Here is a 27,536-nt window from a genome sequence, read left to right on the forward strand (position 1 = left end):
CATTTCTGGTTTGTCAGAGTGTTTTGTGCAGCCTTGAGCAAGGAATTGGGGATAAAAATTGGCTCCCACACCCCCACACATTTGCCCCTCCCTGCTTTAAGACCTGTCACTCTAAATGATGAAAGATATTTAATTACTCCAGCAAAGGATCACCGCCTTGTTGTGGCGCTGGAGCTTGAGCACCTCAATGATGTCATGAGCGAAACCGTGAAGGGCCACCCAAGACGGGACGGTTGTGGCAGAGAGGTCAGACCAAGCGTGATCCCTGGGGAAGGCAATGGCAAACCACTCCAGTATCCTTGCCAAGAAAACTAAATGGACCAGTACAACCAGAGATATGTCGGTATGCCATTGGAAGATGGGACTCCCAGGTCGGAAGATGGCCAAAATGCTACTGGGGAGGAGCAGAGGATAAGTTCAACTAGCCCCAGATGTGATGACGCAGCTAGCTCAAAGCCGAAAGGAAGGCTAGCGGCCGACGGTACTGGAGGCGAACGACGAATCCGATGCTCTAAAGATCAACACACCATAGGAACCTGGAATGTAAGATCTATGAGCCAGGGCAAATTGGATGTTGTTATTGGTGAGATGTCAAGACTAAAGATAGACATTCTGGGGGTCAGCGAACTGAAATGGACTGGAATGGGCCACTTCACATCAGATGACCACCAGATCTACTACTGCGGACAAGAGGAACATCGAAGAAATGGAGTAGCCTTCATAATTAATAAGAAATTCGCTAAAGCGGTGCTTGGATACAACCCAAAAAATGACAGAATGATCTCAATTCGAGTGCAAGGAAAGCCTTTCAACATCACAGTGATCCAAATATACGCCCCAACCACAGCTGCTCAAGAAGCAGAAGTAGATCGGTTCTATGAGGATCTGCAGGACCTACTGGATAATACACCAAAAAGAGACATTATTTTCATTACAGGAGACTGGAATGCCAAGGTGGGAAGTCAAATGACAACTGGGATCACAGGCAAGCATGGTCTGGGAGAACAAAATGAAGCGGGACGCAGGCTGATAGAATTCTGCCAGGAAAACTCGCTGTGTATAACGAATACTCTCTTCCAACAACCTAAAAGACGGCTTTATACATGGACCTCACCAGATGGTCAACACCGAAATCAGATTGACTACATCCTTTGCAGTCAAAGGTGGCGGACATCCATCCAGTCGGTGAAAACAAGACCTGGGGCTGACTGTAGCTCAGATCACGAACTTCTTATTGCCCAATTTAGAATAAAACTAAAGAGATCAGGGAAAATACACAAACCAGTTAGATATGATCTCACTAACATTCCTAGCGAATACACAGTGGAAGTGAAGAACAGATTTGAAGGACTAGATTTAGTAAACAGAGTCCCAGAAGAACTATGGACAGAAGTCCGCGACATTGTTCAGGAGGCGGCAACAAAGTACGTTCCAAAGAAAAAGAAAACCAAGAAGGCAAAATGGTTGTCTGCTGAGACACTGGAAGTAGTCCAAGAAAGGAGGAAAGCAAAAGGAAACAGGGATAAGGGGAGATATGCCCAGTTAAATGCGCAATTCCAGAGGTTAGCCAGAAGAGATAAGGAACTATTTTTAAATAAGCAATGCATGGAAGTGGAAGAAGACAACAGAATAGGAAGGACAAGAGACCTCTTCCAGAAAATTAGAAACATTGGAGGTAAATTTCAGGCAAAAATTGGTATGATAAGAAACAAAGATGGCAGGGACCTAACAGAAGCTGAAGAGATCAAGAGAAGGTGGCGAGACTATACAGAAGATCTGTATAGGAAGGATAATAATATCGAGGATAGTTATGATGGTGTGGTGAATGAATTAGAACCAGACATCCTGAGGAGTGAGGTTGAATGGGCCTTAAGAAGCATTGCTAACAACAAGGCAGCAGGAGACGACGGGATCCCAGCTGAACTGTTTAAAATCTTAAAAGATGATGCTGTCAAGGTGATGCATGCCATTTGCCAGCAAATATGGAAAACACAAGAATGGCCATCAGACTGGAAAAAATCAACTTATATCCCCATACCAAAAAAGGGAAATGCGAAAGACTGCTCAAACTTCCGTACAGTGGCCCTTATTTCTCATGCCAGTAAGGTAATGCTCAAGATCCTGCAAGGAAGACTCCAGCAATACATGGAGCGAGAGTTGCCAGATGTTCAAGCTGGGTTTAGAAAAGGCAGAGGAACGAGAGACCAGATTGCCAATATCCGCTGGATAATGGAGAAAGGCAGGGAGTTTCAGAAAAACATCTACTTCTGCTTCATTGACTATTCTAAAGCCTTTGACTGTGTGGATCATAATAAATTGTGGCAAGTTCTTAGTGGGATGGGCATACCAAGCCACCTTGTCTCTCTCCTGAGGAATCTGTACAAGGACCAAGTAGCAACAGTCAGAACTGACCACGGAACAACAGACTGGTTCAAGATTGGGAAAGGCGTACGGCAAGGCTGCATCCTCTCACCCAACCTTTTTAACTTGTATGCAGAACACATCATGCAATGTGCGGGGCTGGATGAATGCAAAGCTGGGGTGAAAATTGCTGGAAGAAACATTAACAACCTCAGATATGCAGATGACACCACTCTGATGGCCGAAAGCGAGGAGGAGCTGAGGAGCCTTCTAATCAAGGTGAAAGAAGAAAGCGCAAAAGCCGGGTTGCAGCTAAACGTCAAAAAAACCAAGATTATGGCAACAAGAATGATTGACAACTGGAAAATAGAGGGAGAAAACGTGGAGGCCGTGACAGACTTTGTATTTCTAGGTGCAAAGATTACTGCAGATGCAGACTGTGGCCAGGAAATCAGAAGACGCTTACTTCTTGGGAGGAGAGCAATGTCCAGTCTCGATAAAATAGTGAAGAGTAGAGACATCAGACTGGCAACAAAGATCCGCCTAGTCAAAGCCATGGTATTCCCTGTAGTAACCTACGGATGTGAGAGCTGGACCTTAGGGAAGGCTGAGCGAAGGAAGATCGATGCTTTTGAGCTGTGGTGTTGGAGGAAAATTCTGAGAGTGCCTTGGACTGCGAGAAGATCCAACCAGTCCATCCTCCAGGAAATAAAGCCCGACTGCTCACTGGAGGGAAAGATACTAGAGACAAAGTTGAAGTACTTTGGCCACATCATGAGGAGACAGGAGAGCCTAGAGAAGACAATTATGCTGGGGAAAGTGGAAGGCAAAAGGAAGAGGGGCCGACCAAGGGCAAGATGGATGGATGGCATCCTTGAAGTGACTGGACTGACCTTGAGGGAGCTGGGGGTGGTAACGGCCGACAGGGAGCTCTGGCGTAGGCTGGTCCATGAGGTCACGAAGAGTCGGAGACGACTGAACGAATGAACAACATTTAATTAGGAGACTGTTTGACTGCCTAGTTGATTTTTTTTAGAGCTTAGGATGCACAATGCATGACATTGTATACATTGTAGATATTGGGTTTAATTATCTGCTTAAATTGCTATCTGAGTACTTTGGAGAAGCAATGGAAGGTGTGTTCCTTGTAGAACAAGATGTTCGAGGATTGTATTGACTGGATGCTTGTGAGACAGTTGTGAAAAGATGGAAAGTCTGCCAAAGCTCTTAAGGCTTCCACAGTTCTACCATTAAAGAAAAGTGGTGGTTTTAACCTCTGGAGCGAGCAAGCTGCAAAGAGCAAGCCATTATGTTACTTAAGGGGTTCTTTGCTGTCTATAGAGATGTCTGCCCATGGATTTTAATTTTGAGAAGCCCTTAGCATCAATATTTGCAACCTTCCACTTACCTTTAAAGCTATTATACTTTGCATACCTTTCCTTGCTATTGTGTTACACATTTTCATGGGAATGTATGTTTGCTGGAAGATTATATAAATGTTTTTATTGGGAACCTATCGGGGTTTGTTCACCCTTTTTCCCCTTTACACCCTGATGATATTCAGTGGATTGTGTTAGGCTTCATAATGTAATTGGCTACCAGATTGCAGATAAATGGTTGCTTACTAAACAAATTCAAGGGACATGAATGTAGAGTGTTGTAAGTATTTGGGGAAGAATATATTATATATCTCTGTGCATAGATACTTAACTTGCAAATTCTTGTTAGAAGCTGGAAGGAGGGATTGGCTTTTTCAGCTATGCTGGAATCTTGGAGCAATGTCCTGGGACAGTATTGGGATTTTAAGGAATCAACAAGCTAGCTGAAATCCTGTTATCAAATGACATATGTTGCATTGACAATGCCAGGAGTGAAAAAAAAGCCATGGGGTATAGCACTGTGAAGGAAGATAGGTAGATTTGTTATGGTGGTGTTTAAGGTGCTACATAAGTGAATAAAAGTGTGCTTGCTAGTGAAATGAAAGCTGTGCTAGCATAAGGCAGTCACAGAATTCTAAACAGTATATTTTGGTTTGATGACCAACAATAATTTCTGTTGGCCAGTGGGAATATAATAATTTTTGAGCACATGTTTTTGACCACCTTTCTACTATATAAGCATTATTTCCTGCTGTAGAAAAATTTAATAATTGAATGCCTCTAAGAGTGACACCACTTTAGCTGCCATGATTCAATGCTATGGAATCCTGAGAGTCGTAGTTTGGTTAGGCACTCACCACTTTTTCATAGAATCATAGAGTTGGAAGAGACTTCGTGGGCAATCCAATCCAACCCCCTGCCAAGAAGCAGGAAAATCACATTCAAAACACCCCCAAAAGATGGCTATCCAGCCTCTGCTTAAAAGCCTCCAAAGAAGGAATCTCCATTACACTCCAGGGCAGAGAGTTCCACTGTTGAACAACTCTCACAGTCGAAGTTCTTCCTAATTTTCAGGTGGAATCGCCTTTCCTGTAGTTTGAAGCCATTGTTCTGCATCCTAGTCTCCAGGTCAGCAGAAAACAAGCTTGCTCCCTCCCATATTTATATATGGCCATCATACATCCTCTCAGCCTTCTCTTCAGAAGGCTAAACATGCAATTTTGGTAGAGAAGACTAAAGAACCCTATAAAACTACAAGCCACATAATTCCATAGCATTGAGCTTTGGTAGTTTAAGTTATGTCAAACTTCATGAATTTTAAAGTATAGATCAGTGCTTAGTAAACTCTGTTGTAACACATTTTTTACAGGCTAAAGGGTGTCGATGTGTTGTGTGAACATAATAAGAAACTTCTGAGTGTATGTTAAATAACCAATACATCATACATTTCATATATTTCATTATTACAATTTCTGTATGTGTCCAAATATCTTACAAGGGGTGGGTTTAACCTCCAGTTTCCTAGTAAAGTTGGATTACTGTGCTACAGAATCACGCATGTCTCAAGAGTGTATCTCCAACATCAAATGGTTGGAAAACTCAGGTGTAGATGCACCCCTAGGTATTACCGTGGATAGCCATCTTCTTTGGATGTTCTTACTTGCCAGGAGGAAAAAATCTATCCTTGCTATGTTGATGGGTATCACTGTGGCCCATACATCCATGGCTACAGTGGCAATCCCAAGTCTTATCTCAATATAAATCTTATCTCAATTAGTAATAAGATGCTGAGGACTTGTGTTTTATGGTTTTTATTGCTTCTACTGCTTTTATATGGTCTATATTATATGTTAATGTTTTTAATTATATTTTATGTGTTGGTGACATTGATTGCCGATTGTAAACCACCTCGAGTCGCCTTTGGGCTGAGTGAGGCGGCACATAAGTATGGTAAGTAAATACATAAATATCTGATCCCCTTGTGTGTGCATTGATATAGTACTTTCTACTGGACAGGCAAGAAAGTGATTTTAAGAAATTTAAAGTTGGTTCTGTTTTCATCCACAGATCACTGTCTATTAAAGTGTGGGATTTTTGACATTCCAGAGTTTTTAGGGCTGGGTGATCTGGTAGGATAATCCAGCTCCTGGTGGCTATGGGGGATTTTCCTGCCTCTCTGGCTGCTGATTTTGTCCATATCCTATCTAAACTTGGAATAGTCTGGATAGTAGCTGTAATCACATCTAAATACAGTCTTCAATTTGTTAATGGTCATCAAGCACTTCAGTGGTGTTTCAAATACTTGAGGATAAGGAAATGGGAAAGGAGTCAGATAGAGTTACTGTTAACTGTTTTGAGTCTCTGTATTGGGAGAAAGATTGGATAAAATTAAAATAAATAAACTAAAAATAAAATAGAGTGATTGGGGCAAGCTTTTCAGCCATTGTTGGTATAGAGCTCCAAATTGTGCACTAGTATATGTAAAGTCAAACTCATGATTTCAACATTGAATAAAATATATTTAGCTGTACAATACATAAGATGCTATTGGCCACACAGAATTAACAGCAGGAAGCGCGACAGCTTCCAATGAAGAGTTTTGCAGTGTTTGTTGTTATATGCTTTCAAATCATGCCTGACCCAAAGGTGAATATTTCACAGGGTTTCCTTGGCAGGATTTGTTTAAGGGAGGTTTGCATTTGCTTTCTGTGGCTAAGGGTGTGCAACTCACCCAAGGTGACTCTGGGTTTCTATGGCCAAGCAGGGGATTTCAACCCTAGTCTCCAGAGACATGAAGTTATGCTCAGACTTCTACAAAGCTGGCTTTTTTTACAGAGTTGAGTCATTGATTATTTGAATATGATATATCTAATACCTTTTCCAGATTAATAAAATATTTTATCCATGTGTAGGAGGAATAGGCAGTTATATCTAAAACAACAGAGGACACATATGGCCATGAAAATGCTCATATGTTAATTGACTTTCCAGTCATGCTTTATAAAATGGAAGCAAGTTCCATGGCTTGCAGTTGTCTTTATTTTGTGTCTAATGTCATTGTTTTAGCTAATACTTCATATATGTATGGATGGTATACCTTTTAGAAAACAAAAACTCACTTGTGTAAAATTATTCTCTGAATATACATTTATCATCTGGAATCATTATTTAGTTGGATTTAAAGACAACAGTTGAATTTATTGGGCAACAGAATAAATGGCTTATTGTATGTGAGATCAGTTGAAAGCATGTACCAGCATATTGCTCGTTCATGACAAGCTTGAGATGTCCTGCAAATATATCCAGTAAGCAAGTGCTTCTGGTATCTTTTGTTAGTAAAACTTTGTTAAAGTCCCGTGGCCAATTTGCTAATATTTGTAGGATTTTTTAATTATATAATATTTTCAAACTGAGATAGATGTTATGCACATCTTTTTCAGCTCAATTAGTGTAAGAGCAAGCGGTCTTTGTTGCAGGTTCATCGTCTTAACTTACATGGATAGAATTTATTAGAAGAAGTAGTCCTTTGGTTTGAGATGTATACAATTGTGCCTCTTGAGACATTTTTACAGTTGAAATGCACAAAAAAAATACCTGTTTCTGTGAAGTAATTTCCTTTTTTGTAGAAATAATTAGATTTGAATGGAAGACATGTTGATGTCAACGGTTTCCCCACCACTGTAAATGAATTGTGAAGCTTTATTCCAAATGCTGTGGTCACCAACAGCCATGTCCTTGTCTGACACTTTCTATAATGAAAAACGAAGTTTGCTTCTAATTCCAGGACTAAATAGTGACCCACATTTTGGCCATTTGAAAGGATTTTAGTGGGGCAAACAATATTCATCATGTAATGCACTCCCTTTTTATCTATCATAAAGATAGGATATGTGTGTTAGAGAGATAAAGTGCCCAATTATGTCTTAGTCTTTCCACTAAGCCATAATTGGGCGCCTGGGACAAGGCCCAAATGCAAATTTCCACTCACTGATTTCATCAGATATCCAGATACTAAGAAAATTAATGCTTTCCAATTAAAACTAGTCCAGATATTGAGGAAATTAACTATTTCCTGTTTAATTGGCTGTTCTTGAACTGAAATATTCTTACATATATTAAAATGGCCCCTTTATAAAAGAAATTGTCAGACATATGGTACTATATACCATTGGTACCAGATGGAGTCCAGATGGAATTTTATACATTTTTGTGCAGAAATTATTAGCAAGCCCCCATTATTCAGTAGTATGACCACCTTCCTCTGTTTTTCTCATCAGTGGAAGGAACCAGTTTTTTAATCCTATTTTGATGTTATTTAGAGCAGGCTTATAAAATCAGAATCAGGATTATAAAATGTCTATGACTGTTTATAACAAAATCTTTAATAAAATAATCTTAATTACATATATACATCAAGGTTAAATAATTTACATTTTGCTGTACATTAGGATGTAATATGTGTAGAATAGTGAACATTTTAAATGAATGAATGGTAGAAAGAATAAGCAATAGCTTTTTCCATGTTGAGAAAGCTTTCAGTTAGGTTGAAGGTTTATTTTTATTCGATATGGGACATATATTCCTTGAAAAGATTAAATGAGTTTAAAGTAATGTCAATATCAGTAATCAGTGGACTTATATCTAGATCAGTATCCCTCCAAAGAAAAATAAAGCAAATATTTTCATTAACTCACTTGCTATAAACATTAACCTAATAGGTTTCCCTTGTTAAAACTGAATTGTGTGAACAATAAATATAGTAGTGTTTAATGCTAATGATCTAGCACTAGCTGTAACTAACTTCATGTAATTCATTAAAAATTGAGTGACACACTCAAAAACAAAAATTAGTGGACTTTAATTTAGATATGAATATTAAATAATATCTCAGAAAATACTGTGATATTTATATATCAGCAAGACTAGTAAGAAAAATGGCAATTTTCTTGGTGCATAACACACAGATTTATATGGAGTGAATGACTCTCCACTGAAAAGTTGACAATCACTTCTGCAAATATATTGCTTAGGGTGTATTTTGCTACTGAGAATGTGGCAGAGTTCTTTCTCTGGGATGCTCATATCACTCATACAATCATAGCGTTGGAAGAGACGACATGGGCCATCTAGTCCAACCCTCTGCCATGCAGAAAAAGCACAATCAAAGTAGTCCCAACAGATGTCTATCAAGACTTTGTTTTAAAGCTTCCAAGGAAAGAGCTTCCACCATATTCCCAGACAGAGAGTTCCACTGATGAACAGCTCTTACAGTCAGGAAGTTCTTCCTAATGTTCAGGTAGATCTCCTTTCCTGTAATTTGAACCCATTGCTCCGAGCCCTAGTTTCCAGGGCAGCAGAAAACAAGTCTACTCACTCTTTCTTATGATATCCTTTCACATATTTATCATGGTTATCGTGTCTTCTCTCAACATTCTCTTTTTTAGGCAAAACATATCCAGCTCTTTAAGACGCTCCTCATAGGGCATGGTTTTCAGCCTTTTGATCATTTTAGTTGTCCTCCTCTGGACATTCTCTCTTTAGTATTTAAAAATGGGTCTTAAAAGGCTGCTTGCTTTGCCTTGCTTTTAACTGAAAACATACCATCTTTAATTGAATGTACACCATTAGTGTAGTGTAGTGTGGTTTGAGTGCTGGTCTGCGAATCCAACTAGGATTTAGTTCTCCGCTTGGTCATGGAAATCTAGTAGGTGACCTTGGACAAGTCACACACTCTCAGACCCAGAAAACACTATTTGCTTTAGGACCACCATAGAAGCAGCTATTTTTATTGTGTTTGTTTTTAAATTTTTATTTTGTGATTTCCCTGAAGGGAGCTTTGCATGAAAAAGTAATATGATTTTTTTTTTAAAAAAAATACATTAAATTAATGGTATGTTGCAGAAACGTCAGATGTCATTTCCAGTTCAGAGTAAACATTAACTTGCTGTAAGACCATATTTTTTACTTTCACAGAGGGAGGATAAAGTTTAGGTAATGATAAACAATGTGTTTAATTTTATGTGATAAGCTTAATAAAGTTATATAATTTTTATATGTAGAACAGAATGTGTATTTTTGTGATAATTGCTTCCATATTTTTGTGAGTATTTGTGGTTTGAATATTTATGTTTAATTGTGAAATCTATTGTAGGACTGTTTATAATATACATACACACATGCACACCCATGTGTTCTGTTTATATTAGCTTAATAATTGTTTGGATCAGTTATGTTATTTATAATATTAATTTTTATTAGATGTTATTTTTCTGAAGAAATATTTATAGAGAGTTACAGTGCCATTGAGTATATGATTAGAAATACCCAGGGATATCCGTTTTGTTGTATTTAGCAAAATACAACAAAATCCAGTGGCTACTCCAAGCATAAAATACATTGTGCAAATTTTCGAAGCTTTACTGGCTTCTTCCCCATCAGGCAATTTTTTACCTACATTAGAATAGTAATTGCTCTTAACTGGTTTCCTTTCACACCTATTCAAAGTATTTGTATGGTGTTTTTAAACCATTATTTGTCCAACTTTGGAACTGTTTCCACTACTCTTTCCAATTTATTCAGTATTATCTTTGCTGGGCAAGTTGGTAGAACTCTTTGGATATGGTGTGTGTGTAACTTCCTACTGTAGTGTAAAGAATGTGTTTCATTCCTAGCTAAGTGCCTTATTGAAGAGTCTTCAAAAATAATTCTAAGAGGTTCACTTTAATTGAATACAGATACTACAATATTTCACCTAGTTTTCTTACTTTAAAAATGGTTGGAAAGAATGTGAATATTGATATTCCTTGATATTTTTTGCATTCTTTGCATTGTCTGTTTTTTGGTTTTTTTTTGCACTGTACTGAGACGTTCCAGGATCATTTTAACCCATTAATACAAAGCAAATAATCACTTGAGAGCATGGTAGCTATTGGCTGTATATGAATATTTTGAATGGCTTTAGTATGAATCATTTACATTGCCACAGACTATTGATGTGTACAGTACATTCAAATACAGGGTGAGGCAGCCTAACTTCCTTTTTTAAAATGTACACCATTCAGTCGGTTGAAGACGTAGCGGAGCGCTAGTGGTCTCGTTCGAGAGGCAGGAGTATAAAGTTTTGTCCTGACACAGTTCAGTCGCCATCATGCGTTGGAACAGTGAGGAGCGTGCTTTTGCCGTTGAGGCGTACTTTTCGAGCAGATTTGGAGTGGCCGGCCCGCTTTCCAGATTTGGCCCTTTGTGATTTTTTTCTATGGGGTTTTTGAAATCCCGTGCTTATGTGAACTGTCCAAGGACCCTACAAGATTTGAAAATCAACACCCACGAAGAAATTGCCAACGTAACGCCTGCTATGCTGGCAAGAGTCATGACAAACGCCAGAAATCGGTTTATTCAGTGTATAGAGAATGGAGAATGGGGGACATCACCTACCTAATTTGATCTTCAAAACTACGTAAAACAAAACTTTAGGTATGCGCCTACATTATATATTATATATATATATATCTGATTCATACAATGGGTTTTATTAAGTTTTGAATAAAGGAAGTTATGCTGCTTCACCCTGTATATTGGTGTTAAATATGATTTCCTGTACAGGGAGAATAGTGAGAAATGAAAAGCAAATAACTTTACAGTAACCCTGAAAACTTCTTCCTCCCCGGGATGTTTTTTGAAACAGTGTAGTGAAGCGAAGCACCGTGTTTTTAAAAAGAGGCTGTAGTTGCACTCCATTTTCATTAGTGCTGTCTATTTCACGCTACTCCCTAAACATTGGAGTCATTTTGGAATAGTGAACCATATGATTGGCACCTATGTTCCTTATGTTCTAACTATGCAGTAAGAGTGGACAAACTAAAAAGGTAAAATAAATGAAAGTAGAAACCATCGCCATAAAAAACCAGAAATCAAAACATTTTTCCTTATGTATAAAACTAATCTTCAACAGCTAACACACTTCTATCTATGTCTAACGTATACACATTATAAACAGACTAGCGGTCCCCTGCCACGCATTGCTGTGGCCCAGTCTGGTGATTTGGAAAATAAAGTAATAAGAAAGTGTTGGTTTCTAATATATGTAATGTGTCTATGTTTGTGGGTAAACTGTATTTCTTGCTGTTTCTTGTGGAGATTGTCTGGTTTGCCTACTCTGGAACATGCAACATATCATGGTCCATTTTTAGGGGTCCCTTTCAAATATATTTGTGTGTGTGAATGGCTGGATGGCCCTTTGTCAAGAGGACTTTGATTATGTTTTCTTGCCCTGGTGAAGGGAGTTGGACTGGATGGCCTTAAGGCAGCATTTCTCAACCTAGGAAGTCAAGACCCCTGGGGGGGGGGGTGTCAGAAGGGTCATCAAAGACCACCAGAAAACACAGTATTTTCTGTGTGGAATGTTTGGCCCAATTCGATTGTTGGTTGGGTTTGGAATGCTCTTTGATTCACACAATTCAGTTTTAACAAGGGGAACTACAACTCCCAAATGTCAAGGTCTATTTTCCTCAAACTCCATCTATGTTTATATTTGGGCATTTATTATTTATTTATTTATTTCGGGTCTTTCTACCCCGCCCTTCTCACCCCCTAGGGGGGACTCAGGGCGGCTTACATCCGGCACAATTCGATGCCAACAATTACAATAAAAATGCAATAACAATAAACACAATAGTTAAAACATACAATTAATACAATATCAACTAAAAAGCTGATCTACAGCCTGCGTTTATCGAGTTCTAAAATCCGTCAATCCATTTAGCATTCCCATAATCCTTTGCAACTCTAGTCATCATTACCTTGTTAGTCTGCCAGATTACCCAAATGCCTGGTCCCATATCCATGTCTTCAGCATCCTTCTGAAGGAGAGGAGAGATGTTGACGACCTGATTTCCCCGGGGAGTGAATTCCACAGGCGAGGGGCCACCACTGAGAAAGCCCTGTCCCTCGTCCCCACCAGCCTCACTTGTGATGAAGGTGGGGCCGAGAGCAGGGCCTCTCCAGAAGATCTTAAACTCAGCGGTGGGACATAGAAGGAGATACGCTCGGACAGGTACGCTGGACCGGCGCCGTATAGGGTTTTATAGGCCAAAATCAGCACTTTGAATTGTACTCGGAACTGGATCGGCAGCCAGTGGAGCTGACATAGCAAAAGAGTGGTGTGCTCCCTGTATGACGCTCCAGTGATTAATCTGGCTGCCGCCCGTTGGATTAGTTGAAGTTTCTGAACAGTCTTCAAAGGCAACCCCACGTAGAGTGCGTTGCAGTAATCTATTTAGGATGTAGCGAGCGTGGACCACTGTGGCCAGATCAGACTTCCCAAGGTACGGGAGCAACTGGCGCACAAGTTTTAATTGTGCAAAGGCTCTCCCGGACACCACTGAGACCTGGGTTTCCAGGCTCAGCGATGAGTCCAGGATCACTCCCAAGCTGCGAACCTGTGTCTTCAGGGGGAGTGTATCCCCGTCTAACACAGGCTGTAACCCTATGCCCTGTTCAGCTTTGCGACTGACCAGTAGGACCTCTGTCTTGTCTGGATTCAATTTCAATTTGTTAGCTCTCATCTAGTCCGACAGAGCGGCCAAGCACCGGTTCAAGGTTTGGACAGCCTCCTTGGTGACAGGTGAGAAGGAGTGACAGATTTGGACATCATCTGCATAGAGATAACACCGCATTCCGAAACTCCGGATGATCTCCCCCAGCGGCTTCATGTAGATGTTAAACAACATCGGGGACAGAATTGAACCTTGTGGGACTCCACACAACAATGGTTGTGGGGCCGAACAGGAGTCACCCAGTAACACCTTCTGGGACCGACCCTCGAGAAAGGACTGGAGCCACTGCAAGGCAGTACCCCCAAGTCCCATGTCTGTGAGGCATCCCAAAAGGATACCGTGGTCGACGGTATCGAAGGCCGGTATATTGAGCATTTGTGCCAAGTTTGGTCCATATCCATCATTCTTTGAGTCCACAGTGCTCTCTAGGTTAACTACAACTCCAAAACCCAAGGTCATTGCCCTCCAAACCCTTCTAGTGTTTTCTGTTGGTCAGGGGAGTCCTGTGTGCCAAGTTTGGTTCAATTCCATGGAGTTCAGAATTCTCTTTGATTATAGGTGAACTATAAATCCCAGCAACTACAACTCTCAAATGACAAAATCATAATTTTTTGAGTGATGGTCACTTGTGTAGTGAGATGTTTTGTTTCTGAATTTGGTGTGATTTTGTTCATTGGTTCTTTTGTTTTTAAGGTACTCATTATGCACAGAGCATTTATATATATATATATAGATAGATATTAAAATTAGTGCTAAAACTACTCTATAAGCCTGCTGATTTTAACTACTTATTTGTTACTCCCTTTAAGTATTACTTTCTTTCTACCTTTCTACTTTTGACATCACTTTTGTAAATTAAAAAAAATACTTAAATTTCCAAAACATTTTACGAGGGATTACCAATAAGCCTTCCAGGAGAGTATTTGTTTTTTAGGAGACCATTGCAGAGAAGGCCCTGTTTTAGCTACTCATCACATTTTACATGGAGGAAGATTCTTTAATTTTAAGGACTAGGACTCAAAAATCTTTGTGAACATTCCCCCAACAGAAAGCATTCCATATTCTTCAACCAAATGAATGGATTTGGGTGGGGGTGGGGGGAAATGAACGTTCATTAACAAGTGGTTTTTTTACTTGAAGTCAGACAGTTCCTGGAATTCCATTTTAATTCATTCTCATAGTTGGTGGTTGATTCTGTTGGTCATACTCTATTGTACATATGGTGGTCATACTCTATTGTATATATGCAGTACATATGGTGGCCCTTTACTTACAATTGTTTTATGAAAAGTGCTTAGGTTGTTCTTTTCTATTGTTCAAAATGACTTTTAGTCTCTTTTGGAGGACAGAAAATGACAGCATACTCCAAAATCAAATGCTATATGAATAATATATGAATGTGGGCTAAACTGGCCAGCCTTCTGGACTTGATCACCACTTTTGTGGCTTTTAATGCAGGATTACACATTTATATTATCCAGTCCATATCCAGAGTTGTGCTGTCTCCCTTCTAGCTGTGTCCTCATGAATAGTTGATAAGCTATGCCCCCACCTTACAACCAAATTTACTTAATGGCTTCTATTTTGGGGACGATGAATCTGGAGAAGCAGAAAAAAAATACCCTGGTTCCTTGATTTCATTTGGCTTCTCTTAAAAACAGTGCTCTAAATTTCTGAGTGCCCTTGGTGATCCTGGAAAAAAATTAAAAGATACACCCAATATCTTAGCTTGTAGGTTAAGGAAGAATAGTGTATCAACAAGAACATCTGTTGATGTTAAATAAGTAAGCTGTTTAGATGTTTTGAACGCTTCCTGCATGGCAGAGTAGGCCCACACTTCCCATTGAAAGATGAGTAAGTTTATGTTGGTGAAAATTGTTCATTTTAAATATTATTTTGTCTTTCATTGATTTTCTTTTTTGCATTATAGATAAGATATGTGCAGTGTGTATAGGAATCAGTTCATTTTTTTTCCAAACTATAGTTCGGCCCCCCAACAGTCTGAAGAACCGTGAACCGGCCCCTCACTTAAAAAGTTTGGAAACCCCTGTTTTACAAAGATTCTGAAGTTCTGATTATTTTCAAAAAGAAGGGACTAAAAAGAGAACTTTAGTGCCACTCAGCATCTATCACAACATCTCGAAATAGAATGGTGATCAGTTTCATATTGATATCGAGCTGCTTTTAGGAGGGTCTCCCCAGCCGAGGAGATCCCTGAGGACCGCACCAAAGAGAGTCCTGGAACCTTGGTGAGGCCAGCAAAGCCAATTTCAGCGATAAAAATATTTAAAATAATAAATCCTCACCAAAGCGGAAGAAGTTCAGCGACCGAGGTGTTTTATTTGCGATTCAGCTGCAATCGGATGCAAAAGTAGGGATAATTCCACTACAAGCATACCGCTAAAGAATTTACAAGCATATTTATAGAGAAAACACAGTAAAACCTTTTGAATTTCCCGCCCGCCCCTCTCCGTCTGGCTTCACGCTGATTGGTTGAACTCGAACAGCTGGGAGGAGGCTTGGGGGCCCGCCTTGCTCTGGGCCAATCAGCGAGTTCCTCCGCCTCTGGAGGGCCAATCAGCACACTTCTCTCGCTTCTGAAGATGGACGAATCAGAAGCGAGAAGGCAGGATGACCGCGGACAATGGGGGAAATGATGGGATTATGGATTGCCAGCCAGCTGGAATGTGAGGCTTTGTTTTGGCTGGCAAGGTGCGATCTTCATAAGAAAGGTTTTCCTGTCCTTGATGGGTTTGGCTGAGAGAGACAAACAGGATCAGGGCAGCGGACCTCGGGGAGGATCAATGCTGCCCTTTGTAGAATCAATTATAATGTCCGTATCCAAATAGACTTCCTCATCTCACCAGACCAACTCAGAGAGCGAGAAAAAGGAAATCATAAATGGCTATTGTTCATGCAGATGAGTCAATCAATAGGGAGTTTCGAGAGAGGCAGGGATTCTCCCTCGAGCATTTCAACAGTCCTTGGTCACTTCTTTATGGGGCAAAAGTCAAGGGAAAAGCGGGAAACGGATGACATTTCATGCATTTTTCATGTATTTTCATGTATTTTCTTATACAAAGATCATAAAGGAAAACCCCATTCCCACCCCACATCTCAATTAATTTTTATTAAAATAGTTGATTTTTTTAATTAAAAACTTGAAGTCCCAGGTTCCTGGGGAAAGTTCGCGGAAGCGGCGGTGGCTTGCAGTCCAAGTTTTGCCACAAAGAGTCATTTTCCCTGGTAGAAATCAGCAGATGGGCACTGAGTTGGAAGACAGCAAGATCCATCGCTCGGTCCTTGGGGAACCATAATTCCCTCCCAAGGACTAGGTCTCCTGCCCGGCCGCCTCCCCAGGGTCTCCTGGAGGCATCTACAGCAAGTCCCCGGCGGCGGGGCTTGGCAGGAACGAACGGCAGTGGAGAGAAACGGACTGCTGCGGCGGAGCCGGCGGAGTTGACAATCAGCTGTTTTCTGTCAAAATTTATTCTTCAAAACAAAACAATTATTTCCCGGGCGTAGGGATCCAAAGTGAGAAAAGCGAGATAGCAGTTAGGCTTAGAATTAATTATAGAAATATATAAAATTAAAACGGAGCCGATCCGCCATTTTGTAATTCTCGCGGATACGGGGATCCAAAATGGCAGTTTCGGTATCCGCGGTTATGACGGACGCAGATCCTGCGCCCCAGGGACGCCGGAAAGGCATCCCCGGCAGGCTCACGGCTCTCCGGAGCCTGGAAAGGGTTTATTTCTTGCAAAGAGAAGGTTCAGGCAAGGAAAGGACACAAAGTAGCAAGCGGAAAAGTTTTAAAGTTGCAAAACTCAAGTAACTTTATTAGGGATTGGTTACAAAGTAAGGGGAAGGGAAAGTAATGGAAGGCTGAGCGCAGTTCTAGTTTTGAGCTGCCTGCTGGGGCACATTTCATCAGTTGGCCCCAAACTTGGCTCCCAGGAACTGCGGAACTCTCCGCTGCGGTTCAGACCAATTTGAAGGCGGGGGTCTCCGCCGCTCTCGGGGACAATATAATCAGTTTTGTTGCATGAAAGTGATCAATACTACAATGCATACTAGATACTTGAAATGCTGCTAAATTGTCAGTAGGGCTATACATGCTGGCCCATTGAAATTCAACCTCTTCATCAATTCCTTATCTCCAGATGCCATTGACTTGGACATTTTGTGAAATGTGAAAGCAGAGTTGTCCTTTTTACCAAAGGGGGGAAGGAGGTGCTTTTCACCTCCCCTTCTCTCTCTATAGTTGTTTGTGCCTTATGGAAATTTGCTTCATATGGTTGAGGGACCCTGCAAAGCAGGAGAACAAAGACAGATTGGATAATGGGATGATGACCCTTCAGGTGTCATCTTCTTTCTATCAGAAAACATTCTCCACTGTATCAATTACCTTCTGTGGCTTTTCTATTAATAGAATGCATAATTTGAGGGCAATCTGTAAAGTGTATTATTCTGTTAATAAATTATTGACCTTTTGTGTAATTAAAGTCAATGAATTAAAGGATGAGAGAGAAATGACAGTAGTTATGGAAATGAAATCCATAGTTGTATGCCATGATTCATATTATAGTGTTTGTTTCCTCCTTTTATAAGTATCTAGATTATTATGCTGTATTTGCTCATCTAATGCAGTATCTTGCCATGCTAATTTGTAAGATTTTCATTTATCATGGTGAAGCAGACAATTCCTTCTATGTTTTCATCAACTAGAAGTCATAAGATCTTGGCTTCATGTACAGATATCACCCTGTTTCAATTAAGCATTTCTAAACCAATTATACTATACAGCTCCCAAACTGTACTAGAATATCTTCCATGTTTCTTTACTCTGCCAGAATTTACCGGAGGAACAAAGAATTGTGTATAGTAGGAGAGGCTGTGCCTTTTTTATTGTGTGAGGGTATGCTGTGTGTAATAGGATTCTTACCAGATGTGGTGCAATTAGATTTGATGGTAAAATATTTTCTTAATATTACTATACAACAATAAACAAAACATTTTGAACTTTCTAGAGACCATTTGAAGGCTTTTTCTTTCATGAGGTTCTATTTTTCTTGTGATTTTCTTTTTAATATCAGAGCTTATAGATCAGCGTTTCTCAACCTGGGGGTCGGGACCCCTGGGGGGGTCACAAGGGGATTCAGAGGGGTCACCAAGACCATCAGAAAATACATTATTTTCTGTTGGTCATGGGGGTTCTATGTGGGAAGTTTGGCCCAATTCTATCATTGGTGGGGTTCAGAATGCTCTTTGATTGTAGATGAACTATAAATCCCAGCAACTACAACTTTCAAATGTCAAGGTATATTTTCCCCAAACTCCACCAGTGTTCACATCTCGGCCTATTGCATATTCGTGCCCAGTTTGGACCAGATCCATCATTGTTTGAGGCCACAGTGCTCTCTGGATGTAGGTGAACTACAACTCCCAAACTCAAGGTCAATGCCCACCAAACCCTTCCAGTATTTTCTGTGGGTCTTGGGAGTTCTGTGTGCCAAGTTTGATTCAATTCCATCATTGGTGGAGTTCAGAATGCTCTTTGATTGTAGGTGAACTATAAATCCCAGCAACTGCAGCTCCCAAATGACAAAATCAATCCCTCCCCCAACTCTACCAGTATTCAAATTAGGGTGTATTGGGTATTTGTGTCCAGTATATGAAAATACATCCTGCATATCAGATATTTACATTATGTTTCATAACAGTCACAAAATTACAGATAAGAAGTAGCAACAAAAATAATTTTATGGTTGGGGGTCACCACAAGATGACGAACTGTATTAAGGGGTCGCGGCATTAGGAAGGTTGAGAACCACTGTTATAGATTGATGCTTCTTTAATATAGAGATAATTGGTGAAACGAATGTATCTCTCTTTGGCTGTTTGATGCATGCTCAGTCATATGGGGGCAGCTGCAGTTTATGTTGTCTGTTGTAGGCAAGCATGTATAACTGTGAAAGAATTTTGTTTCCCTCCAGATTGATCCTTATTGCCATGTTTACTATATATATACTCTGTAGTAACCTGGCACTTAATCTGTTCCTCCCACCCTCCTTCTAATGCTAATGATGCTTAAAAAAACCTCCAGTCAACCAGAAGACAAGGAGGAAATGTGAGGATTTGGTGGGTATAAAAAGACTATTTAAAAGAGACATCTTTATCGGAGTTTTCGTTAACAAGAATATGCTATATACTGAAATAACTTTTATTTAGTTATTCTTAGATTTTATTATTCAGAGTTTATTCTTGTTTTATGTGTTCTTTGAGGAGAGAGTACTTATCTCTGAACTTCAAGGAGAGATTGTTGCTTGAGTGGTTTACAGTAGTGTGGCTTGGCTTCATCTTGAAGCATTCCACCCATCATGATGTCATTGGTTTTGAGTTTACTGATAAAGTTGCCTAAATTGACTTTTCTAGTGTGTGTGTGTGTGTCCTGCTTCTTTCACTGTTGTCTGTTGAGGATAAACATGGGACTGGATTTTCTCACATGATATCAAGCACCCCTTTTGTTGTTGATTTTTTATTTCCAGTTGTCAGTTTACTGGACTTGGGAGTGAGAAATAAAGGAATGTAAGATGAGAGAAAGAGGGGAGGAACATAAGTGATTTAGAACAATTGAAAATCTTCCTTGCTTTTTCTGCTTCTATCTAACTTCGTTAACGCAGTAAATTTTGTTCAGAAGAAAGCAGAAATATAGAACTGGACTAATCCCATGGGTAGAAGGAATAGATTCAAATATATTTATCCTAAATTAATGTTGATCAGTTTATTCAAACATAGAGGTGAAGAGAGTCTGGACACATGCTAGGGTAGTTCTGCAATTTGTATGAAAACCACATCGTGGTGGATATGAATGTAGTCTGTAGCAGTTCTAATTCTGCAGTGTTGTTGTTCATGTGTGCCTTCAAGTAGTTTCTGACTTATGGCAACCCTAAAGTGACCCTGTCATGGGGAATTCTTGCCAGGATTTATCTGAGTGGAGGTTGTCTTTGCTTTCCCCTGAGGCTGAATGAGTGCTAGCAGCATGAAACAAAGATAGGACGGCTTAAACCATTCATGAAACCATCATTAGAAGAAGTACATAGTCTGCATTTTAATAGCCAGAGAACTGTTTGGTTTTTGGAGACATGAGAATGTTGTCATGCAGAGAAACCCTTAAATACATTTTTTTTTTAGTTGAGATTAAGGAGACGGCATACCAAAGATCCAGAAACTTGGAGGCCCTCTCTGAAAACTAAGGTTTATTTTCAGTATTGTGAAGTTTCCTGAAATAACTACACTTGGCCTGAATTCAAATCTTCCTGTAGATCTGCCAGAACCATATTGTATAATCCCAAACGAAGAAATGAAGAAACCCAAGTGGGACACTTCTCTGCCAGTTGGAAGATAAACCTCTGAGATTTCATGCACATTAATGATGATTCCAGCATTCTGGATAGGTGCCAGCTACAGGTTTGCTCATTATCAAGTACTGAACATGAGGCCTGGCAGAAGGTCCCATAGTTTCCATGTGTGTCTTTTAAATTTTATTTTACGCTCCAAGTCTGATCCTCTGTTAGCCTGTCACATTGCTGGCGTAGTGAAGGAACTTTTATTTTATCATTCATGTTTTCAAGGCCAGTGTTTCCATTCTTCAAAGATTCAGGATTATTGTATCATTCTAATCTTGGTAATCTGATGTGAATAGGAAGATGATAAATACATAAGATGGAATTTTACTGCTTTTAAACTGAGTTTGCTGTTCTATCTATCTTGCCAGTGTTTCTGAACAGCTGACATTGATTATGATTTAGTCAAATAGGCTTTTGTGCTTTTAGGACTACATTAGAAATATATAGGTTTGGGAAGACCATTGCAGCTTTATATAAATGTAGTCTTCTGAATATACAGGCATTACAACTTCAGGGAAATTGCTCAGGTAGCCACATAAGATGTTCAAGACTTCTTGAGGCAAGGATTGATCAACATACTTGTTATTTTTTGTAATAGTACAGGCAGGACCCAAGTTACAAACAAGATAGGTTCCTTAGGTTTGTTCTTAAGTTGAATTTGTATGGAAGTCAGAACATGTGAATGTTTTAAGTGTTTGTTGTTCATTCGTTCAGTCGTCTCCGACTCTTCGTGACCTCATGGACCAGCCTACGCCAGAGCTCCCTGTCGGGTTTTAAGTGTACCTCCAACCAAATATCTATCTTATCTATCTTTGAATAGCACAGGGAAGGGTTAACACTTTTGTAGTGTTTGTTTTACTGTCTGTGCTCCTGTTCAGAAGATATCACCTCACTTTCTGTCCCTGTGATAATTCAATTGTGAAAAATTTGGCTTATTGTGGAAATAAGGATTGGTGAGAAAGCTTTAGCAGAGACACTTTCCCCCCATGATAACTCTTTTGAGATGCAGAATGCTACCAGTCTGCTCACCCACAGCCCCATCTCTGAAAGCTCCACAACTACATGGCTTTCAACTTCTGCATGAAAAAACAGTTTCTTACAGAGGACATGTCTAAACTATTTCTTTGGGTCATGTGCACCATTAAATGAATGTGGTTTGTTCCTGCAATTGCACATTTCTTTGAATCCACAATACTTAAAATGGCTTTTTCTGCATGGTAGGGGGTTGGACTGGATGGCCTATGTGTTCTCTTCCAGCTCTGTGACACCGCTTTAATTACTATGCTTCAATGCTATGGACTCCTGTGAGTTAATTGTATAAGACATTTAGCCCTTTCTGCTAAAGCAGTGTTTCCCAACCTGTGGTCCGTGAACCACCAGTGGTCCCCAAGAACGAAAATATGGTCCGTGGCCTCACCATAACTAAACGGTTGCAATGAGAGTGACTGGTCTTGCGAAACCCTCTTATAGTGCCGAGGCAATGGGGATATGGGGAGGGGAGAGGCTGACTACCCAGGAAAGACATAACAACAAGCCTCCTGCTTTCCTCCTCCCCCCTCCCCCTGAGCAGAGCTATTCCATGTGGCAAATGGAAGCGAGGGGACCTTGATGTCTTCATTTTTAGCCTGTTCCTGGGGTTATTTGGGGTGCTGATTTGGAAAATTGTATTGGGTAGACCACATCAACTCTAGATTATTAAATATGGTTTTCTGTGGGTGAGCAGATGGTAACTAATGGATGGCATATGTCCTGTATCAGAAACTAGAGCTGTTGTAGTCTATCCAATGCAATTTTCTGAATCAGCACCCCAAATAACCAAAACAAATCTAAAGTTGATCAAAAATAGATTCATAACCCTTTTGGTATTAACTTTTGAGAGTGGTCCCTGGTCAAAAAAGGTTGGGAACCACTAAAGAGTACTGGTGCAACGCCAAACTAAAATTCCCATGATTCCATAGGATTGAACTATGGCAGTTCAAGTGGTGTCAAACTACATTAGTTCTATAGTGTGGATGCATCTTTTATCATTATATTGTCTTTCTACTAAAATAGTGCTGGGATCTATTGACAAACTGTAAAATGCAAACTAAAATAATATAATTAAAAGTATAAAAGCAAATCAGTCATCCAATTGAAACCTATTTGGCAGAAAAGCCAAAAGACTGTCTAAATAAAGATGTATTTTCTTTGCAACTGAAGGACATCAAAGATTGAGTTAGACTGACTTCTAGTATGGTACTTCAAACCCATGGAAAAACCAGTGGGGAGTGCATAACTCAAATTCCTGCCAAAAGAGCATATTTTCTTTTTCTTTTTTTCTTTTTGGCATTTCCCTCTTTATTAGATAAGTCAAATATAATGATATTCATTGCTTTTCTGCAGCAGTTGAAATGAACAAAATAATCAACAAGCATGGTTATTATTACAAAATATAATCTAAAAGTTAAAAAAGTATACTTCAGTTTTATGGACCCAGCATAATGGTAGTTGTTTGAATGTTGGATTAGGACTCTGGAAGAACAAGTCACCTCTCAACACTAGAGGATGTCAACTGCATATCCCTTCTGAACAAATCTTGCCAAGAAAACTGTTGGCTAGAACTGACATGATTCATTTGAGAGCACACAACAACAAACTCCCAATTTTTAATAAACCAGTTCTTGAACATTTGTCTACTCCTTATTCTATACTCCTTATTTGTCTACTCCTAATTCTATACTCCTTATTTTCAGTTTCATAATTGTAACATTCCCAGCATTAAAAATGAGGATTAATATCCATTTTCTAAAAGAAAGCAATGTAAATTTTACTGAACTCAAAGGATTAATACTGGCTCCAAATCCACTTTTCCCACACAATCCATTAACTAATCCAGTAAGCTTTCTTTTTCCCCCAGTGCAAAACTATGTGAAATTGCAATAATCTTTCCTGTTCTGGACCTCATTTCCTTCTATTTTATATGGTGTCAGTTACTATTGTTGCAGGGATTTAAAATTATTTTGTTTCTGATTCATTAAATTAAAAGTTTTAAACTTGTATTGTCAATCATTTACCAAAAATATATAATCATAATTAGATGGTAATTACAATCTTAAATCCTCTTGCCTTTTGTTGGATATTTGGTAGTTGTCCATTCTGCAAAATGTCTACATTTACACCAATCTTTACATGCCTAGTAGTCGAGCTCAAATTACATTTTAATTGATTTTGGAAACCCAAAAGAATTACAACTCCTTAAAAGAACAAAGGAAACATAGCTGTTCGGTAAAAAAAAAAAAAGACATTTCAGAAATAATTTTGGGAGACATATATTTCCTATTTAACCACATTTATTTCCATAATTCTTTAGGAACTCATAAGATCGGTTGTTGGAAGTAGGTTGTTTAGAAACTTCATATCAGGAAAAAACATGCTGGGGAAAGGTGGCGAGGAAGAAACAGGATAAAAAAGCTAGGCACAATTACACCAATTACTTCCAATAAGTTCACATTTCCAGATCTTATTTTGTTAGCTGTTAAATGCTTCATTATGGACATTAGAAAAAAAATGAAGTCTAGGTTTCTAAAGAAAAAGACATTAGAAAAAGTTACACAGATATAAAATCTTTTGACTTAGGGATTTTCGATGTCTACATTTGAGTGTCAGTGATAAAAGTAGAAAAAGATTTTTTTGGCTTCTCTTGTACATCTTTGGTTAAAATGAAAAGAAGCTGTAGCAGATAAGAGTATAAGTGAGAAATTCTTTGGTTTGAAGTGGTTTCTCTCAAATACTACATAGTATGAAAGTGCAAGGTTTTAAAGGTGCCATGAAAGCATTTGAAGTAGGGAAAAAGAAAGCTTTTATGATGAAGTAGTTGAAGCAGAGTTTTCACATTGAGGTTCTATATTGTGAAAGGAACAATGCTACACCAGAGCCCAGTTTTGAAGTGGAGTATAAGAGTACTTACAATCTATGACTCTGCATTGTGATGGAATAGTGCACAATGGCGCTCACATGCTGAGCATAGTACTGAAGAAATTCTCCTAGAAAAGTTTCCCGGTGGAGGTTTATTCTCTTGTATGCTATTGTGACGCTGGCTTCAATACTTTCTCAAGTGATCAATTTACACTGTAATCCTTTTATACACTGCATTTTAAAAACCATGGTGGCTGATTAGAAACTCCAGATGGCTTATATCTTTCTTACAGTGCCCCTTGCGCATACAAAGCACAATATGAACTGTGGAAACCATTTGAAAAGAAATGAAGTTTGCAACAGCAGCATGGCATTAAGACTCAAAGACGTTGAGGGAGGTGTTGTTGTTTCCTCTGATGTTCTTAGCCTACAGACAGGGCTTACTTCAGTTCTACATCAGTGTAGGATAGACCTGAGAAATGCTTCCCAATTTCAAATATACTGCCAAGAAAGAGATATTTGATCCTTTTATAAAAGAGAGGTTTTCTAAAAAATATGGACCAAGATCTTACACCAGAGGGTATGATACATAATTTTATGATGTCAGTGTGATTCCAGGTTGTGTAAGTAGCAGCATAGTGTCTAAATCAGTGGTTCTTAACCTTCCTAATGCCGTGACCCTTAATAGAGGCCCTCATGTTGTGGTGACCCCCAACCATAAAATTATTTTAGTTACTACTTCATAACTGTAATTTTACTACTGTTATGAATTGCAGTGTAAATGTCTGATATGCAGGATGTATTTTCATCCACTGGACCAAATTTAGCAAAAATACCTGATATGCCCACAATTGAATCTGGTGGGGTTGCAGGGGAATTGATATTGTCACTTGGGAGTTGCAGTTACTGGAATTTATAATTCGCTTACAATGAAAGAACATTTTGAACTCCACCCACGATGGAATTGAACCCATCCTGGCACACAGAACTCCCATGACGAACAGAAAATACTCGAAGGCTTTGGTGGGCATTAACCTTGAGTTTTGGAGTTGTAGTTCACCTACATCCAGAGATCACTGTGGACTCAAGCAAGGATAGATCTGGACCAAATTTGACACAAATGCTCAATATGTCCAAATGTGAATACTGGTGGAGTTTTGTGGGAAATAGATCTTGAATTTTGGAAATTGTAGTTGCTAGGAGTTATAGTTCACCTACGATCAAAGAGCATTCTGAACCCCACCAACAATAGAATTGGACCAAACTTTCCACACAGAACCCCCATGTCCAACAGAAAATATTATGTTTTCTGATGGTCTTTGGTGACCCCTGGTGGAGCCCTCAGTAGCGCAGTGGGTTAAACCGCTGAGCTGCTAAACTTGTTGACCGAAAGGACACAGGTTCGAATCTGGGGAGCGGCATGAACTTCTGCTGTCAACCCCAGCTTCTGCCAACCTAACTATTCGAAAACATGCACATGTGAGTAGAGCAATAGGTACTGCTTCTGCGGGAAGGTAACGGCACTCCATGCAGTCATGCTGGCCACATGACCTTGGAGGTGTCTACAGACAACACTGGCTCTTCTAGAAATGAGCACCAAGCTCCAGAGTTGGACACTATTGGACTTAATGTCTGGGGAAAACCTTTACTTTATTGGTGACCCCATTGACACCCCCTGGTGACGCCTTCCAGGTTGAGAAACGCTGGTCTAGATCAAGGGAGGTAATAGTTTAACTCTATTCTTTGGTCAGAAATCAACTGGAATACCAGTAGTCCTGTGTCCATTTCTGGGAACCCCAAATCAAGAGAAATTGGAATGTGTTGAGAGAAGATGACATGATAGCCATGTTTCAGTGTTTGAAAGGGTGTCATATTGAATAGGGGACACATTTGTTATCTTCTGCTCTAGAGACTAGGACTGAGAGAAATGGATTAAAATTGCAGGGAAATGTCATGATGCTAATTGCTGTTCAATGGGGAATATCCTGCTGGGAGTGTGGTAGAGCCTCTTTCTGTTTGTGTATAACCATCTGGCAGGAGTCCTTTGATTGTTTATTCCTCTATAGCACAATGCGATTGGACTAGATGGCCCTTAAGGTCTCTTTTACCTCTTTGATTATATGAAAGCTGTCATCGACATGATACATAATCTTACTAATGAATACACAGTGGAGTAAGATGTTTCATTGCACAGTGGGAGGTCTTATTGTGCAACATGGTATGATGTGCATTACAACTACTGTGAAACAGGCACTTGTGCAACATTTCTCCGGGTGCAATTCTCTTGTTGTCATAGCTATACACCCACCCACCCCCCGAGAATACAAACATTGTACAGCAGCAAAATCCAGCTTTACGTGACCATAAGTCCATTTACAATGACATAACTTATCAGAAAGCTGCCAACCATGGTTGGTAAAATCCCGAAAAATCTACTTTTAAATTTTCTCGTGATCTTGAAATGCATCAGAAGATTAAAATTGTGCAAAAATAGCAATAAGCTGCTTACGGTATATATTTGACATCAAATATGGTCTTAATTTCTGAATATTTGTTGCCAGAACAGGATATACTCTAGTGTGTTTCTAAATGTTCTGAAATCTTGGTAACCTAAATGAGATGTGAAAGTTGCAGCCCAATGTCAGTATTTTCTTTGATGCTTATGTTGAACTGCAACTTCCATCGTTTCTGATCAGCATATCCATTGAAAAGGAATGTTGGGAGTTGCAGTCCAACATCTGGTTGAACCACCCATTGGCTGCCCTGGTTTATTTTACATTCTTCTCATGCTATCTATATTAAACTTTTTCAGAATTCAAAAATGATCAGATAACAACCTAACCGTAAAAACACACAGTATCAAGCAATAGTAATAAATATAACAAAGCTTTACGAAGCAAAAAAGGAAGAATCCCAATAATACAAAAAGAATAACAGTA

At 39.4% G+C, this 27,536-nt stretch overlaps 1 protein-coding gene across 4 annotated transcripts in view; it reads left to right on the forward strand.

The window, feature by feature from the left end:
- Positions 1–27,536, forward strand: part of PTK7 (protein tyrosine kinase 7 (inactive)) — a 124,567-nt gene that overhangs the window by 16,283 nt on the left and 80,748 nt on the right. Inside the window, exon 1 of one of the 4 annotated variants that reach the window (XM_067463484.1) lies at positions 5,579–5,690. The exons of the other annotated variants lie outside the window; for them this stretch is intronic. Coding sequence (XP_067319585.1) covers positions 5,588–5,690 — 103 coding nt within the window. The 5' untranslated portion in view covers positions 5,579–5,587. Of the gene's footprint in view, positions 1–5,578; positions 5,691–27,536 lie in introns of those variants that run through there. 4 annotated transcript variants of the gene reach the window in all.

This window comes from Anolis sagrei, chromosome 1, assembly GCF_037176765.1.
Source record: "Anolis sagrei isolate rAnoSag1 chromosome 1, rAnoSag1.mat, whole genome shotgun sequence".
Lineage (NCBI taxonomy): Eukaryota > Metazoa > Chordata > Lepidosauria > Squamata > Dactyloidae > Anolis > Anolis sagrei.